The sequence below is a fragment of the Opisthorchis viverrini genome (assembly GCF_000715545.1).
Source record: "Opisthorchis viverrini unplaced genomic scaffold opera_v5_133, whole genome shotgun sequence".
Lineage (NCBI taxonomy): Eukaryota > Metazoa > Platyhelminthes > Trematoda > Opisthorchiida > Opisthorchiidae > Opisthorchis > Opisthorchis viverrini.
Window position 1 is genome coordinate 676,779 of NW_008751791.1, and position 19,366 is coordinate 696,144.

Here is a 19,366-nt window from a genome sequence, read left to right on the forward strand (position 1 = left end):
ATGATGATGATGATGATGATGATGATGAACTTCTTTGTCTGCTGCAACGGAGCTGGCTGAATAAGCGGTAGCTTAAATCACAAATTTTGAAAATATGTTACACTAATATATTTACATTAGCGACACTTTTCCAGCTTGCTTGATTGAATTGCTCCATCACTTTGATGATGATGATGATGATGATGAACTTCTTTGTCTGCTGCAACGGACACAGCTGAATAAGCGGTAGCTTAAATCACAAATTTTGAAAATATGTTACACTAATATATTTACATTAGCGACACTTTTCCAGCTTGCTTGATTGAATTGCTACCATCACTTTTTACTTTTGAGAAGAACCTCAAGTACATGTATGCATATGTATTGTGGCGGAATATTTGCGATTTAATCATGTACCTACAAAACACGCATTTTCATACGTCACGCTGGGTCACTAACCACGAGAAGTTTGCCAAAAGCCAATTATCTAACTTAGCAGTTTTTATTGTGTGATTACATTTCTGGCATCCAGTCAGTTATATCCTATGGCAGAATATTTTGACACTTTTTCTCGGTGTACTAACCTCCCAATGACTCCGTATATTGGAAGGATTTTCATATCCTCTAGTAGAGGCGGGCGTTTTGCATTTGAGTCGTTTGTTGAGCTCCAGATCATAAAAATTTTAGTTCCAGTGTTTTTCACGTACCCACAAACCTAGTTTTTGCCTATATTGATGTACCTTTTCAGCGGTTCTGCAGCCCCTTGTGTACTGGATTTTTTCGCGGCACATTGTCGGGAATTGAGCTGCTAACTGTGAGTAAGCTTCACGGTTAGCGTCCACCGATGAAAAACCAGGACAAATCTTGTTACCTAGCAGTCGCAACGTAGACGCAAATAACCACAGGCAACGATATCTTCCTGTACCAGGTAATCGATGAAACATGTAATAGATTCTGATCATACGGCACTTGTTCTTATTCCGTTTCCAGGCTGATCAAAGAGGTAGCGTTAGCTTTTGGCCTACAGGCTTTTCCAAGGCCAATTCACCTCGTTCTTACGCATTCCGGAACATTTATTTGTTCGCACTTCCACTCAAGTTTATGGCAGGCCACGTATTCCAAAGCCCGGGACAGGACATTTACTGTCCTGGTGACTGGCAGTATAGGCATCAGCAGACTAGGCACGCACCACCTCGTAAGGAGCAAGTCATCCGCAGCATCGTGCATCTCATTTTGTACATTTCGAAGAAGGGTGTTAAATGGTCACTTATTCAAGGCTTTCGCGCTCGGTTAAATTGTTCCGTAAGTGACCACAGTCTGTGTGGCTTTTGAGCGTGATGCTTCGCTGCGTCAGGTTTATGTGAAAATGCTGTGAAGCATCGCGTAATTATCAAGTGTTTATCAATTTCCTTCTCTACGGAATGTCAAGCCAACAGGAACATACCACAGGTGAGGGATTTTCTTGGCAATGCAACTAACTACGAAGGCATTTCAGAGGGTTTGATCGTTCAGGTTTTGTGACCACATGGAAATTGGGTTCAGGGTTCACAAGTCCATATTGGAGCTTCTTACGAATTCTAGAGCCCACGGATGTCTACAATGAATAATCGTTGTAAAATTCTCATTCAACCAACAGTTATTCAGCTGACACATATCTGCGCATGATACACAGTCGGGCTGTCCCGTGTTGTCCAGTTCTAGTGCACTTTAGTGCTTCTTTCAATTAGGCCCTTCTGTGCTCTTAACTGTAATCGTTCTTGGTGCGGAAATTCGGCACTGGTGGCCATGAAAACGTCATGGTTCATGATATATCCCTCAAGCGTCTTGGGCTGGGATTTCCTCGCACAGGTAAGACATATCATCGGGCGGCCACAATTTTTATTCAAGGTACGAATTGGCCATGATGATAAACGGTTCAAAAAGGCAGCAACCAAGATGCGCATTGACCCCGACACCAGGGCTCAGCAATGATTGCACCAGGAGGCTGGCACATCATGAGAAAATGGGCGCCTTAGGCGTCCTTTAGCAGAGTGCTGAGCAAGGCTTATGATATAGCATCTTCCCGTATTGAAAACTCTTCACGGTTAGAATTGGTGTGATTGAAGGGGCATCTTCTGGTTGGTAGAATTAAGGAATGCGGTGTAACAATTATCCGACCGTTCAAACATATGCATGGCCATGGAGTTGCACATTAGGACTGGTGAGCGCAAGCTGTGCGTAACCTGAACACAAAGAGAGTCAAATGATTATCAGACGACAGTTAAAGTCTCGGTATTTACCGGTTATGTGCTGAGGACGAGGCACAGAACAAATTTAAAAAATGCGGAATTTTTTAGATAATTACCAAGGTCTGGACCATAGCGGTTGGTGGCAAGGGCTTGCAATAAAAAAGCTGTGGAAAGGAAAAAAGGCTAGCGATTGGAAGCGACAAAAATTTCACACCAGCACAAATGTTCCAAGGCTGTATGCAGCTATTAGTGAAATGTTCGGGAGCTAAAAGTACAGGACCCAAGCACAGCAAAGCCCAGTTAATCCTAGCCCCCAGTTTAAATTTGCTGGCGCACAATGACGCACACGGGTCATCAGTGGCTGAGCAACACCCATGGAAAACATTCCATTAGTGTTTCCAAGGCTGGAACCCGAGGTTCCAACTTGAGCATTATTCCCGTAGCCCCTCTATGGTAGATGATGCTCATCCACATTAACCAATCAACGATAATCCTTGACTAGCTTCTAGTGTTGCTCGACTTGGCTAACCGTAAACGCTGTCATCGGTCGGCTGCGTGACTGCTCTAAAACGCCACCAATATGATAACTTTTTCACCTGACCCGAGAAAGCTTCCGTGTCAGAGTTCAGGCGTTGTCAACCGTCTCAAGAACAGTTGGCTAATCATTTCTAAGCAAACCTGGAAGACGAGTCGGCGTCTTGCTAGCTGATGTTTTGATCTAAAATGTCAAGTAACTCAACTGACGAAGGATGGCCGCAATATTTAGCTTGCCCAGGGAAGAAAATGCGCATTCTAAGTGCATTCGGTATCGCTCGGGTGTAGAAATCACGAGTAACCTAACGGCTGCAATTTAGACCTACAGAAAGCACTATACAGCCCTCGTTCTCTTCTGGCTGCTTTATCAACTCCAGATGGATGGGATGTTGAAATTTTTTACAGCAAATCTCTTCATTGCTTTGAGGCAAGACGAAGTAATTAGAAAATTCCTGGGATAAACAGCACTGTACCTGGCCAAGCAACACTTCTTTCGGTGTCGCCAGCTGCTTCGAAAAGAAATGCATCTTTTTGATGGATGTTTGTCATCCCAATCTGGATAACTGGTGGGATCCACAGGCTTATTAGCGTCACCTGTATACCATGCCAGGCTGGAAGGCAAATAATAAAACAGATCACTCCAAATCACACCATCACCAGCAGCTAGATGTCCTTGGCGCTGCACGGATTACTCACCATGCATTACTGTGTAGCGAAACTCCTCGTGTTGAAAGGCCGTTCGATGCAAACCGGCGACAAAAGACTGTGAATGACTAACTTCAACCTGTTTCACACCTCCAGAAGCTTGGGGCCTTGAACATTTGAGTTGAGATTACATGTTAGTCAGGGTTTTCAAAAACAAGGACGCTTCGGTTCAAAGCTAGGTGGTCTTGCTTTTTGCATCGGCTTCCACTGGAGTCCCTTGATGGCCCAACCGGGGAGAACCCCTTGATGGTCTGTATAAACGATCTCTCCAATGGGATCCAGAGTCCAGATCCCGATTTTCGGAGAACCAAAATTCATGGGCCCTGTCCCATCGGGCCTCGATGGGGAAAGGGTCATCAAAGGAGTGGTCGTGGGGTGACGTCGACCTTCGAACAGCAAGAGTGCTTCTAAATGATATTTGGGGAAAGGTGGCGAACGCTTTCGCTGTGTGGTTGAGAAATTGATGAAGAATTTTTCGAAGACGAATAGCAGAAGAAATTAGGTGACGGTAATCCATCAGGCCTATCTTCATCCCCCCATTACAAAAGCGGGCACAAGTTTTTCAGCATCATCTGAGTGAATTGGCGCACTAATCCTCGTAATGCTCGTAACGTATTCCAGACACGTCTCGGATAACCTAATCAAGTTGGCCACTCAGGAAATAATATGGATAAAGCTCCCTGAGCAAGTCGGACACTCAAAGTAGTCACAAGCAGGGTTGCCAGCCGCAGAACGGACCTCCCACCGCCATCCACTTTCGGCGATGCTATGTGGGACATTGCCTAGTGTACTCAACGTCCAACGTCAGAGAAATAGTGCGGCTCTATATTTTTTTCACGTGTACCTTTCAGGTGAACCATAGCCGCCGAGTGAAATGTACGAAAGCTGTGTAAACGAATCGATTCTGCGCCTCTCCTCTGCTTGAAAGGAAGCGATGGTTAAGCCGAACTACAAACTTAATGACTGGCTAGCACCTGGCAGCTACATGCCCATAAGCCTCACTAGCGTGCCATGCAAGATGATGGAAAGCATTTCGAAGCGAGCGATTCTATAACATCTTGCTTCCAACAACTTGATACCTCCAGTTCAACACGGAATTCCCCCAAACCGTTCATTCTTGCGCACATTTTCGTATTTACGCACAGCTTAACCCGAGCCAAGGATGAGTGTCCGATATCGATTGCCATATTTTTCGACTTTTCAAAAGTATTCGATCGAGTTCAACGCCTTTCACTGCCCCCAAAAACTCGAGTCTTAGAGGACTCGAGAGAAATCCTACTTTGAAGCAAGTGTTCCCGTCAGACAGATCAATTCAAGTGAAAGTAGGCTCGACCTACTTTTCTCCAGCACCGGTCTCCATTGAAATTCCTTAAGGCTCCGCTTTGGGACCATGGTATTTTTGATATACGATACGGCTCTCAAGATGTTCCTGTGAGTCCATGTCTACTTTTTGCGGACGACTTGAAATCCTGGAATTTCAATGCCAGTGCCCTCTTAACGGATGTAGACGGTGTCAAGCCGTGGTCGTTGGACCGGTACCTTCTTCTGAATGACGGGAAGTGCGTCCATATGTCACTTGGAGGAGACTCAGCGAATGCCACTGCCAGCATGGTGGGAAAGGACCGGAAGACATCATGATGATAGATGCCAAAATGGATTTGGTTATCTGACTCCTTTCAACCATGTCCTTCTCACTGCATCATGAGAAGTTGCCCAGAATATATTCGTCCTCCTACCGATGATGCCGCGCACCTTTTCCCGTATTGCTCGCATGGACTTCCAAATACTCTCTGTGACTATGTCAGACCGCTCCTGGAATATTCCAACCTAGTTTTCTACTCAGGACGCACGAAAGACGTAACCCTCATTGAGCGTGTTCAGCGAGGCACTGGGAAAATGGTTGCCAGCCTCGAATCCGTGGACTACGAAACGCGTCTAGTGGTGCTTGACCTCCTTCCCTTGAGTATTGTCGCCTCCGGGGGACTTAGCTCTTACTTATGCCCTGTTTGAACAAAGCTTGGCCAACAGAATTTTCACCGTTGAACCGGCAAACACACGGCGAAAACATGGTAAGAAGATTTTCAAGAGCGGAGCGCACGGCAAAATTTTTTTCATTTCGGGTATCAGTTGTGCGGATTAGCCTTCCTCCGACGGCTATCCGCGCTCCTTCTAGAACCCAGTTCAAAGCACTACTATACACTTATTTGTGCGATTCGTCGCACTGGCGAGCATACTGCCCCTCACTGAGAACTTAAAGAAGAGTGCTACACCCTGTTTCCACTTGTACCTTTCAGATAAACGAAAGCCACCGAAAGACAAGAACCAAACTGACCCGGAAACTTGGGCAAAAGCCTCCATCCGGTGTATCGATTTGTGAAGAAGTAATCGTGACATCCGGACTGAACAAAAGCGCTGAATAGGAAGATAGGCGCCACGCAGACTTTATGTATACAGAGCGCTTGAGACAGCTTGAGGGCGTGGTGGTACCTTCCGAATCAGCTCCAAGATTACATCCTGATGACGGGCGGAACGAGGAAAATGATAAACCGGGTGCACAGTCAGACGAGGCTAGTTATTCCATGCGTAAGATACATCAACTAAGCATATTGTTTTCGTCTAGCCGCGGCTTACGAATTTGCAGGTTTGGGAATCGGATTTGGCAGGTTTGTCAAATGAATTTCCATAACATGTCATGATAGTATGGTCGCGGAGGTCATACTGTCGCACCCTTTCATCGTGATCCGCAGCCAATGCCAGGTCTTCCTTAGTTAAGGTCGTTTATTCTTTACTATCTATAGGTGCGAAGCAACAGTATACGTCTGCACACACTACCTTTTTCACTGTTACCTGTGGTTTCTAGATGCATCCAAACTCAGGTGACTGTTTCAAATGGTTCTTATTTTTTTGCTTAGGGCTTTGCTTTTTTGTGGAAAGGCCTTGGCAGTGTGTTCATCGTTCGTGGGCTTTGTTTCTTGAGTGAAAACATTCTTAGCGAAATAACTTCACTTCCAAAGTGAGAATTCAACCATTTGCTCATGCCCTTCTATAGAGAAGTCTCACGGCTAAGTTCTCTCCGGCGTATCAGTGGCCACGTTCTCTTGAGGATGTAAGTGTGTATTTCTAACGGTGCTGATTAAAATATAGTTTGTCTTGGATCTTCGTCACTCCATTTTATGCAGCGAGTGTCGTTGAACTGGTGCAGGTCAGTTTTTGTTTTCTAATCAGTTGTTTGACGTCGATCACGCTTTGAAGTGCATGCCAAAACAAAGAGCTCCCTATGAACTCTCGCTTAACCAGAAGCGTTGGGACAGCTAGATCGAAGGAGGTCCACAAACCTTGGATCTTCCAAGTGTATGTATAAGGGTTATTTTGCTTACGGCATCAAATTCAAGGAAAGCATCTTTTGATGGTGGGTGGTACGCGCAGTGCTTCATAGGCATCCGGCGTAATATAGATGTGCGTTCTGTGCTGGAAGTTCCGCTTAATCTCTTTGAACATGCATCGTACGCGTCAGTTACTGAATTCCAAAGACCGAATTATGACCAGTGTATGGTTTATATGGTTGAATGGCCTCTTCGGGTCCCATCTTGAGTAAAATTACAGTAACTTGTGTTTAAGTAAGTGCAAGCATTTTAGTTAAATCCGAATGCCGAGTCACCCTTTTTAATGGAGCTGGTGAACTTCCTATAGCATAACCCCATGATGGGATTTCAAATAGAAACTGAAGATAAGTATTTCAGGACACCACTTGAATGGAAGATACCGTCCAAAGGGTGGAGGCTCAACTAAATCGTCTCCGGAACTATATCAACCAACGACCTACTGTACATTAGATTCCCAATATTTAGGTCAGCTTTCTGACAAAGGGCTCAGTAACATCACCGACAGTATAGCACCAGTTCTGAACACTTTTGCGTCGTTGGCGTACAACTGTGGTTCATTTAAAGACCTTATTTTGAATAAAAGTGGATCGGCAAGGGACTTAGTTCTAGCCTGTCATAACCATTCTGAGGTGGCTATACCTCCAGACACTTCTTTAGGCAGTCAAAATATAAACTGACAACAAGAGCTCCATTGACATCCATTAGCAACCAACCGATCGCAGTGGGGATCACGCAGTCCCCATTCTGGAAGGCGAGTCAACCGAAAGCGCCCAGACTTTTCGTAGTCTCTTTCGTGCCCCTTCTGCCAGGTCAAGAGTTAATCACCTATCTGCTTCCGCCATTCTGAATTGGGGACGTAAAGCAACGTTGATTTCGACAAACGACGGATAGGCAGGCGCAATATATAGAAAAACCTACGCAGCTTCTAGTTCTGGACACTTTTCAATAAAGCCCACTGTTGCACAACCGAACACTCGTTTTCTGATTGCCTCACCGACACCATCCCACGCGAGCTGTGGTCCTGAGACAAAGGCTGCCGAAGGCCTGAAGATGTCTCAGCTTCTCTGTCTGAACAGGTCAAGTCACAATCAGACAACAAAACAGTCCGTATTGTAGCCTGATATGCACGTCCCTTGAGATTCAGGGATATATCGCCTTACCGACATAGGCGAACGTGATCCGAGCCTTACAGATTCGTGCGTTGACCTTATCTCTCACACTACAGCCGGAATGAATATGACTTTCAAGACAGGTAAGACGCTGCCTCTCCCTGGACTGTAAGTGTCATGTTTAGTGACTGTATGCCCACAAGCAAATTGCATGCCAATGGACACCGCCTTCTCCTTTTCGAGGGCAAGAACGATGTCACCCGTATATTCCAAATCGACAAGGTTTTTGTCTGCTGCTATTTGAACACCAGAGTTTTGAAGACCTTCCACCCTTCGTCCCATCATCTCGTCCATCACGGAAATAAATCGGATAAGAGCCCTGACGAATACCACCTTGTGTACAGAGGCTCTTGGAAAGCTCTCTGTCCATTCCCAAACGCCCGGAAGTTTGAGAATACATATGACCCAGTATGTTCACAAACCTACGTCGTATTCCTTGACGGGCAAGCGTGTCAAGAACAACAGACCGGCCAACCGAGTCCAAAGCGCATGGGAAATCCAGGAATACTAAATTTGTGGATCGCTTTTACGTATGGCGTTGTTCTGGCAACTGATGGAGTGTGAAAATTTGGTCGGTGTGACCCCTACCAAGCCGGAATCCCCTTGCTGCTCTCGAGTCATTGTTTCACGAGCTACCGTAAGGCGACGAAGTAAAAGTGACGCCGACAGTCTTACGCTCGGGGTCAAGCTGATCTTCCTGTGGTTACCACACTTACTATGAGCCTGTGTTTTGAAAACGGCAACTATCACCGACCCTCCTTTGTCCGAGACAGTTTCCTTTTCCAAAATGCATGAAAACTGACCGGACATGTGTTGACCGAGGACTTCACTTTTTGAACAATGCGGATCAGGAGCCTGGTGGCACTTAAGTGAACATGTGCAGTCATAAACCTCCGAGGTTGTATGGGGTTCAGGTTCACCGTCCAGTATTCTGGGTCAGTTGTAGCCTCCAGTTTCGTGACAGCTGGTGGTCTCGATTTGTTCGAAGTGTTCAGCCCACCGGTCAAAGCGTTCTTTATTCAAGATGTTTGTTCCATTCTGATGCTTGATAGTTTCGCTCGCAGGTGATTTCCGGGTCGCCGACAGAGGCATTTTAAGCGAAGGGATTACCATAAGTTATGTGGCATCCGAGAGCAAACCTCCACAAGTACACGCACTAGCGGCGTCCACTTATGCACCAAGCGCCCCTGGCTCCGATTCAACTAAAGGCGTCTTCTATTGGCAAAGGGGCATTCTCGCAAAGAGACTGGAGCATACCATGGTGTGACGGTTTGTGTGCCTTCGCAAGCTTTTGAGCTAAACTGGATGGCGTCCATGTCCCACAGGTTCCATCATACCACGTTAGTTGGTGGTTAGAGATCTGGCCAACACAGTCTCCTGGCCATGCCAGTTTGGAGGGTGGAACATGTGTGGCGACTTGTTCTGTAAAATTAGGAATGCGCTTCTATTTTCCGCAAAACACCGCTACCTTGTGGTCAGGCTTATGAGCTAAAGGCTTTGGTTGAAGACCATAACCGTCCTCCTGTCTAGGTCTGAGCACCTGGCGGTATCTCAACCCTTATACAGTCAAAAATTACACACATATATCGATTCATTTCACACCGGCCGTCACGCGATACAATCAACCTGGTCGCCTTCCTTGCTGCATACAGTAGGCGGGTAAGCAGAAACGGGCTACTGTTGAGGGCGCCTTTCTCTTCCACATACTCTTCCCATCCATTTAACAACTGTCTTCTCTTAGGCCCAACAGTTAGCACTGATGGTCGGTTCGTCGTGTATCGGTTTTACGAGCAAGGTCTGCCCGTCATCCGGCGCCGACATTCTCAAACTTCTTGAAGTCAACCTTCATGACCCGACGACCGGTGTATCCGGCTCCCTTCAATGTTTGCAGTATGAAGCGAGCCGAACAACAAGCTGCTCTTCCTCTCACACTGGACTCGTTTGGCATTGATGTATGCTGCGTGTCAGGAATTCGAGGTACAAGCACAGTGGTTAGGCTAGCTACCCCACCACTCTCCAATCGCTTCCGGATGCGCACCTCTGGCGATACAGAGGCTGCTGTGGCAGGATGTCCAGGGCTTGGTGTAGTCCTATCCGACCTAAAACTTTCAACTTGTCGTGGTGGGCGGGCTTCTGTGCTGTAATAGTCCTACGGGCTATACTGGCTGAAACTCAGTTCCTAAAGGTTTAACCGTGCCAGGAAGGGCAACGGACGAAGAACAGCGACTCCTCTTACTGCGAGTAATCGTATTACGAGGTTGTCCGGGGATGTCGTATTGTCCTCTGCAATAGGACTCCCCCCCAGACGACTAGCACATCTATATTCATGGGAGTAGCGATGATGCCTTCCCTGAGGAAGGACGGGTTAGAAAATCTCGGCACCGAAAACCGCACACTCCGCACGCCCCCTCCGGCGCATTATTCAAAGCTCAGAAGGCACCTGTTGTGCGCAGCTGCATTAGAGGTGAGTCAGTAATGCCTTACTCCCAGCGTCTAGACCTGAGCCAGGTCTGCCTCCGCAGCCAAGTTGGTTAGACTGTTGAGTCATAGGCTCCGGGAAGTCTCCGCCCCCCGCCCAAAAAAACTATAAACTGCTGTCTCGCGGATCAGACTTTTGAGTCATAGGCTCAAGGTGGGGTACCTCAACCAAACACTTGTTTGGCCTGGTCAACCGGAAATTATCAGTTGCCCTTGCAACTTTTCGGTCACCGATTTTCTCCCACTCTTTCTCCCCCACCCATCGTACAATGCAGTGCAGCCAAACCATCTGCCCATCCCCTAGCCACTATTGCGTGTCAAAATATTCGATCGGAAAAATAAATTAAAATAATTACTTACCTCAAAAGACCTAATCTACGCTGCGTTCGTACTCTTTCAAAATGGGCAACAGGCATCCCTTGCTGAAACCGTGCTCTCCCTCTGTCGATGCATGCTGTGTCTCCGAAACACGCGTACAAAACCCCACTTCGGAGCGAGATGACTCAGTGGTTAGATCGCGAATTTACTGACCGAAGGGTCCGTGGTTCGAACCTGATCTCTGCCTCTCGACTTCCCCTGTCTAGGCTTGGGCACCCCGGCAGTATCCCAGCCCTCGTGCTTCCTTCTGGTGGCATGGCACCGATAGGAGCTACAACTGACCCCACTTCAGTCGTGCATTTCATGCTGCTTAGGACGAGCTCAGATGTTCCACATTTCACTCTTCGGGTATCCGGTGTTACTGACGCGGTTGCTCGTGGTTTGTACGATGTGAGGGTTGCAATGAGCCCCAAAGCTGAAAACGCTTTGCTGGACTGGATCCCAGTAAGTGATCGCCTTTGTGCTGTGTGGTTGTCTGGCCCAATTAATACAAACGTAGGTCGATGCGGCAAACGCTTCTTTGTTGTATCGGCATACACCCCAACAGACTGCAGTTTTGAGACCGAGTGGGAGAAGTTTTATCAAGATCTGTCAGGACTGCTTCAATCGACAAAAAGGACGGATGTAGCGATCCTGGCGGGTGTTATAAATTCCAAAGTTGGAGTCGAAGCTGAGCGTACGGATAACGGGGATCGGCTTCTTCAGTTGCCTGCAGATCATCGTCTGTTTCTAGATAGTACGAACTTCCAACAGATACGCTTACATTAAGTTACTTGGAGGCCACCTACCACATGACAATCGTGGCCTCAGTTGGACCATGTGGCCATCAGTTACCGATCGAAAGCTTCAGTTAAGGGTTGTCGTTCCTTCTGGGGTGCGCAACTTGACTGATCGTGCGGGCTCGATTAGCAATTCGACTTCCGCCTGCATTACGCGTGCCAAAGGAGGTCTTCAGACTCTTCATAAACTGAATAGTATAGAGCTAATATGGCTAGAAAGCTACGAGGAACGCATAGTCACGCGAATGACGAAGATTTCTCGGAAGTTGAATGGAGAGGAGTCAAGGAATCAATGTCCCCACCTTTCAGAACCGTTTGTCCAGGCCATATAACTCAACCAAATGAACACTGGATATCATCGAAATCAGCAGATTTTATTGCTACCAAAATACTAGCGACTAGCGCCAATAATGGCTCTCACAGATCCCTGAAACACCGGATAATCTGGAGCTTGAGGACTGACTGAGAACGCTGGTGGATTTCGAGGGCCGAGAGATGGAGGTGGTTTTCGCTGTAGGAAGCAGCCGCGTCCTGTTTCAGCTGATTCGACCAACCGGTCAAAGGAACCAGTTGTCAGTGAAACAGTATGCGAGAAAGATGGAACAGCAGTTCACTCCCTCAATCGTCGTCTTGAGCGTCACCCGATCTCCTTCAACAAAACCACTGGAAGAACCAAGTTTGCCCGAATGAAACAGTGGCACCAACCCGCCATCACTAACCGGAATCTAACATGAGAGGTCAATCCCGAAACGCGAAAAGGCCTCTGGTCCGAATGGCCTGCACTTCGCGCTCTTCAGAGAAGGTGCGAGGCCCTGGTGAACGGTGCCTTTTTAAAAAAGGCACAAGAACATAAGAAAACTATCAAGGTATCAGCCTGGTATCCGTCGCATCTATCGTGCTCTCCGGCATGAATTTGTTCAGGTTGATTAATTATCGGGAGAAACAGATTCGTGAGAATCAAGATGGGCTTCGCCCTGGTCGATGGTGCATCGATCATATTTTTAACTTGCGATGAATTTTTGAACAGCGTCACTCCTTCGGACGTCCAGTGGTATAAGACAAGGCTGTCCTTTCCCCTTTAGCTTTGTTATTGATATGCTGCTTGAGATTTCTCTGCCTAATTTTGAGACCCCTCAATGTTCCCTCACATACATTGAGCATGTAGACGATAATGCTCTTCTTCGTTACGATTTCAAATAACTGCACAGTTTGGCGTGCGCTCCACACTTGTGAAGTATAAACTACTGCTACAAGACTTGATGGGATCATACCCACACCAGGTGTGCCAATAGACGTGGTAGATAAATTCGTTTGCCTGGACAGTTGTATAAGTTCCGGTGAACTGGCTGAAGGTGAGATTATTTCTCGAAGCGAAAGGCCAGGGCAGGTTTTTCCAACCTCCGACATCTATGGCTCCGACGTGACGTCAGTTCGTCTGTCAAGGGTAGAATACACTGCAGTTGTGCGATCCATGCTGCCTTATGAATCAGAAGCGAGGCCTCTACACGCAGAAGACATACGAAAGGTGTCAGTTTTTTACCACCGGTGTCCCCGATTAATTCGGGTGGGAACGTCGGATTAGCACTTCTGAGGCATGCCAGATGGTCTTGGGAATTAGAAACTCAAACGATAGACGGATTACTCACGCTTCATAGATTACGCTGAGTAGTACATGTACTTCGCATGCCAGAAGACTGTTTGTCTCACAGAGCTCTTTTTGTCCATCCCTGTGCTGAGTGGAAGCGACCGAAAGGTGGACAGTGTATGACCTGGCAACGAAGTACGAAAACACCAACCCGTAAACTTAATCGGGTCGGCATCTGCCGCCTCCCATGATGGGGACGTCGAGACTCCATTTCCTTTATCCTGCAATCGTCGAGTACAAATTGGCGCTTAGAATCGGTTTTGGGTCGTGAATCGGGATAAAGAAGCTGTTCTGTGTTCATGTTCTTCCGTAACGTTGAATGCACGGCTTGATCTCTTCAGGTACGCGAGGTCCTGGACTCTGAGTCGCGATTGACTTGTCGTAGTGTTTCATGGTTTACACTCGTTTTTGTGAATTGCTCGGCAGCTGCAGTCGGCTTGTGCGTCTGACAAATTAGCATAAGTGCTGAATACCTATTGTTTTAGCCTGTTTTTAGGTCTCCTAGGACGTTATTGACGGCATTCCGTCCATCATTCGTTAACTTAGATCCAGTCCTAATTTTGGCCGCCCCCCGGAGTTCATAGTCGGACCATATGGTCTTCTGGTTTCGATCATCGTTTTACGTCTCCAATTAAACTGGTGATTGAACTCCTTGTGTCTCAACACTATGCTGTTTCACTGGATTTCTTTGCTTTTATTCCTGCTCTGTATACCTTCATAGTCTGAGAAAGCATCGGAACCAACCAGCCTAATTTCCTGTCTGCGCGACGGCTTCCTTCGGCTGTTCCACATGCCGTCTACCCCCCGGCTGGGCACTCACAGTAACATTTTCCGCGGTGGAAAACCGTTAAAAAGTTTTCCGATCACCACGACACGCCTCCTACCTGTTTGGCGTCTCATTCCACCGGTTGTTCTTCTAAATGTGGGTCATTATATTGTCCGTTCAGTGGCTTGTATAGTTGCTTCGGCCTATTGGGGAGAAGACGAGGATCGACTGGAGCGCGACGCTGAGGTGGATTTGACTTTTAAGGTATGTTGCGCCAATCTGACCTATGGCTTCTGCGGTCGTCTAGTTCCCGAGCACGGTTATGATATTCTCGTTGTCAAGCACTGTCAAACACTTTTGGTATACTCTCTGTTAAGGTGACCCAATTTGAGTTCTCTTATGTGATCAGTCAAATAAGTCAGATCTAGGAAGAAAACACTTGAGTGGAGTGGGTATAGAGAATAAACGGCACTAATGATTAGTCACATCTTCCGGGACGAAACATGGTTGTACAAGGAATGTGTAGCAACTAGATTACCAGAGAAGTGTAGGCTATCTGTTGGTTTCTGTTAGGATCCGGTTTCCTGCGAAACTATCAAGTGTCATTAAGTATTATTAGACTTGCGATAGCTCATGGATTAAGCTGCGGATTCCCGACCTGGTTGCCCTCACTTTTTTATTTATCTCTTACTCTCGGTAGTTTGGCTTTTGGCAACGTGGAAATTTCCTTCGTATTTCTTTTGAATCACAGGACAATTACATAGGGCGTAATATTAAGTAACAAAAGCTCAGCTGTAATACGCTTTCTGTGCCTAGCTGCCGTGCTATCATAAGGAAGCACGAGCGCTGAGATACTGTCAGGTCGCCGAAGCCTAGACAGGGCTAGTCGATATGCTGGGGTTGGTTTGGAAATACAAACCTTCCGGTCCGCGTCCTAACCTCGAGTTCATGTAGATTTTCACCCGAACAGTTGATTTTTTGTCTATTGGAAATGTCTTCCCTGATTCTAGTTTTTTCAACAAAGTTATCAGCAGTTATCTGCAAGACAAATCTAAGGTGGAGCCGCGCAAAAAACATCGCATAACTGCTATAATTCTTGGGTGTGTAGCTAATCCGTAGCACGGAGGAATCGCGACTAATGATCTTTGGGTTTTTCATCGATGCTGGACGGTTAGATAGAGTGGCTCTAAAAACGAGGAAAATTGAACAAGAATCATTCGAACATTCTGCAGTAATTTCATGTTGAATTTAAAATCTAATCACAAAATACTTCGCCTTTACTATTATCGTTGAAACAGTACGTAGGCGATTTTCGTTGTTCATATTTTTCGATGTGACGATGTTTAGTTGGTGGTTAAGAAATTCTATTTTCTATAATTTTATACATTTCAGACTGGTGGGTGTTATCGCACAGCTTCTCCGTACTCCTCTGATTCTCGTTCAGAATACCACAGGTCTCGCGATCTCTCTCCGACCGACAGGTTAGCTCTGGCACATCAGCGGCAGGAAACGGCTTTGCAGTCAATGTACATGCGGTATTACACTGATTTGTTGTCCGCCATGACAGCGAATTTGGTTGCAGATGTGGTGACCTATCCACTGGAGACTTTGGTTATTCGTTTGTGTGTTCAGGGAACGCGGACACTGGTCGATAATATGGATACCGGTGATGTCGTCGTGCCGATTGTTTCCGCTTATGATGGACTCATAGACGCGTTGCGTTATGCTGTTGATTCTCCTTCCGGTATCCTCGGGTTGTACAGAGGATTTGGTGCCTTGATTGCCCAGTATGCATTACAAGCAGCATTCCTTTATGGGATCCGTTATTTGTATCAGCAAATACTTTACATGTGGCCACCGTCAGTGCACGTTGAAGGACGCCCCGAGATAAAGCAGCATGCTCTTAGGCATGTCTATGAAAGCCCAAGTGACCCATCCGGTGACACATATGACCTATAGTTTTGGTATTCTGTCTCACCGGGTAGAATTTTATTTTTCAGTTTTATTTCTCCTAGGCTATTCGGCCTCCATCCACAACTGTCCGGCATGTCTTGCCTCTATACGAATACACTTGAAGACAAACATGAGTTTAGTTGATTTTCTTTCTACGCTATTTGTGGCCAACTCATCTTGTACAGCTTACTTTGCTTCTCCGCCCCCCTCCCGTCAGACTAATTATGTGGTAGACAGTCCCCTCTAATAATTCTGTACTACCCACAGTTCCCCTGCCAGACTCTATTGATGCAACCACTAGGGAGCTTGTTGCCCAACAGATTATGTGGTACCAAAGGCTGTAATATTGTATTTTTATCCGCTGAGTTGAATTTTTAACACATGACTCCATCAACCGGGCTAATCCTTTCATCTTAAAATGCTCTCAATTGACCATTTTCAAAGTAAAATGGGATATCGTGCCGGGCACAAATCAGTTGGTGCTAGCTACCACTCAGTGGAGAAGTCAACGAGTGGCTGTAGTTAATAGTGCGGGTGCACAGATCCGAAGATTGACAAGGCTGGTTTCCTGGTTGTATTCGACCGAACAGCACCGTTTTCACTGTTCTTCCCCCAGTGCAAGGCAATGGCTCTAACCCTGGATACAGCTGCCGGCCGCCAAGTTTGTCATTTTAGTCGATGTGCAGGTTAGTTTTGGTGCAACTGTTCTCCCAATGAACAAGTCGGGAGTCTACCGCAGACTTCTTCTGGAAGGCAGCCTTATCCCAAGGCTAAATTGTGGTTACTGTTTTTACTTCCCCTGGGCGTGAAATTTCGCAGTTTCAAACTACTCCGAGTTCTAGGTCGATACTCAGTGGGATCTTAAAACTCAATGCGTGAAATATGCAAGCTACTGTACGTCAATCGAATGATTGTTATGTATGCCATTTCGCTTATTTCCGCTGTTCTTTTTCTCAAGAGCGCGTAATTGGAATCCATAAAGGTGTTCCAGAACCAGTGACAATCAGTGGTTGGTTCGTACTACCTGTAGCTGATGGCGGTTGTTTTTAGTTTTGATGTTGGCTGGCACGTCAGATACCATGTGGCTTAGCGGTTTCCGTTTTTTTCGACTGCACCGAAACAAACTGCGATCAGTATGTCACTATAACATTACCGGTTATCGGTGGATCTCGATTACATTTCGATATTATCGCCCGATTAAGCTTCAACAGCAGTAATTCTACCCTTTCGTGAGTCCATATTTCTGGGTCCCGCGTCATTAACTGAGTTTTCAACTTGCTGCACTCAGGCTCGCAAAACGTCTTAAAAATCATCCTTGAGTTTGTTAGAAGAACACTTGGGACGTAGGCTGACACAACTGCCAAACTGCGATCATAAGCGTTTTCATTAATGCCCTCGTGGATATTACCACAAGAACCGCATGCACGCGACCATTAACCGGTATCTAACTGGTCAGCAATCGTCACGCTCGGTAGTTAAAAAAACAATTTCGGCAGGACAAGGCGCAACGACCTCTGGTTCACCGGAGTTGCACAACCGGAACTGACAAGAAAGTAATGGGAGGGTCAGTTCGATAACCGTCCGTCGTTTCAGACGACAAACAGCCGGAGGAAGCTAGTCCCCCATACAAGCAAGAGCAAACGACCCCCATCTGTTTTCAGGGTGTGAACGTTAGACGCTAACAGATCAGCTGTGCCATGGTTTCTAAACTAATTTCGGAGTGCTTAAGGCATACGGTGGTCCAATCACTTGTAATCATTCGGATGGGCCTACACAGAGATCACTAGTAAACGGTTGAGGAGGGAGACAACGAGTACGTCAATAAAAAAGGCAGACATTAGTGAAACTCCATCTTAGCCCACTGGTCTTGTTGTGTGCAGTGACTAAGGTGATCCTGTATATGTCACCAGCTAACAGTCTCATCGCAGTGAGGTCCAGTCTTTTAGACGTGTTCTCTGGTCGTTTGTATCTGCTAGCGCATGAGGTATACGCAAATTTGTATTGATTCAATATGGCTGTATTTCTCATTCGGTCTGTCAATGTCTCAATGTGGAATCCAATGAAACACTAAAAAGTATATCGATTTCCTCGTGTACGATCGTGTTATTTCATTGCTTCGGCGGATTTGCCACACAATAACTATTGTCGGACTTATCGCTGCCATAGGAAGACGGGATTCCATCGGTATATATAGAATCAATAGGCTGATTCGCGTTGCTTTTTCATCCTGCTATGGACAATACACACGTACTTTTTGAATGAGGTTAGGAACGTTCGTCTTCCCGTGTGTTTATGCGCAATTTCACTCCACACGGTCCAGATTGTCATGAGTAGCGTATTGCCACACATTCATATCTACGTGGGCAGGTTGTGGTGTACGTACTACGCTTAAGCCTCTGACGGTTCGTCGCCAATAAGTGACAGCCCCGTTCGAGGTGTCATCTATATATCTGCCTGAATGCAACCGTACCGCTTATTGCGAATGAGTTGCGACTACTCGGCCTCTATAGGCGATGTGGCTCAAAGGTTGGAGCACGAGTTTACTGACCGGGAGGTCCGTGGTTCGAACCCGACCTCTGCCACTCAACTTCCCCTGTCTAGGCTTGGGCAACCTGGCAGTATCCCAACCCCCGTTCTTCCCTCGTGTGGCCTGGCAGTCGAGCTGAACGAACGAATCAGTTTTTGCTTCTGAAGTAATAATCCAGTTATGCGACTTGGGCTTCTCAGCACGCAAACAGACTGTTGCTATGTTACTCCACGGCCGGCTGTCATTAAATTTTAAAACCACAGACGAACCACTTAGCATCGAAGGTAGTTTACTGGATTAGTTGAGGCTACCGCGGTTTATCCTTCTGATAAGCGGTATGGTAGCCGTGTTCACAAACACGTCATCGTTAGTCACTGAGTTCTGATCGATTTATTATTCGCTAGACAGCGGCAATAAATGAGACCGCACCCACATTCCTGCACTTCGCCTGCCTTGTGTGCTGAGGTCCTTGTCGCAGGTAGCTTGCACAATTTGAGTTAATCTGTTGGATTTTAAACAGCACGCTGATCGACCGTGACAGAGTACCTTTAAATCGTTCAAATGACATTGGAATTCGTTCAGTCGGTGGAACTGTCATCCTACTAACTTTAACCTCGGTTCTGTCGGATGCCAAATTTGGCACGTATTACACTGGGACGAAATTGTGGAGCGCCCCACGCCGGGTTTCGGTACGGAATACATTGCCGTTCATAGCAATGGGCTTCAAAATTCTTCACTAGAAGATTTGATGGTAGGCCATAGTGAGTACCTGCAGTACAGCTTTAGCAACGAGTTGCCGTACGTCTATGAGTACCTCGATTAGGCCGCGACTGTCCACACCC

General features: G+C 46.6%; 2 protein-coding genes across 2 annotated transcripts; one reads left to right on the forward strand and one right to left on the reverse strand.

Annotated features, from left to right (window-relative positions):
• Nucleotides 1–5,890: 5,890 nt before the first annotated feature.
• T265_06493 (hypothetical protein) lies at nucleotides 5,891–6,463 on the forward strand (the record flags this gene model as incomplete). Its single annotated transcript, XM_009171767.1, has 3 exons — nucleotides 5,891–6,109; nucleotides 6,245–6,322; nucleotides 6,359–6,463. 3 exons carry the CDS (start codon nucleotides 5,891–5,893, stop codon nucleotides 6,461–6,463), a joined length of 402 nt encoding a protein of 133 aa, XP_009170031.1.
• A 6,812-nt stretch (nucleotides 6,464–13,275) lies between these two features.
• T265_06494 (hypothetical protein) lies at nucleotides 13,276–17,078 on the reverse strand (the record flags this gene model as incomplete). Its single annotated transcript, XM_009171768.1, has 3 exons — nucleotides 13,276–13,402; nucleotides 14,794–14,978; nucleotides 17,019–17,078. The coding sequence occupies 3 exons, from the start codon at nucleotides 17,076–17,078 to the stop codon at nucleotides 13,276–13,278; spliced, it is 372 nt and encodes a 123-aa protein (XP_009170032.1).
• Between the last annotated feature and the right edge of the window lie 2,288 nt (nucleotides 17,079–19,366).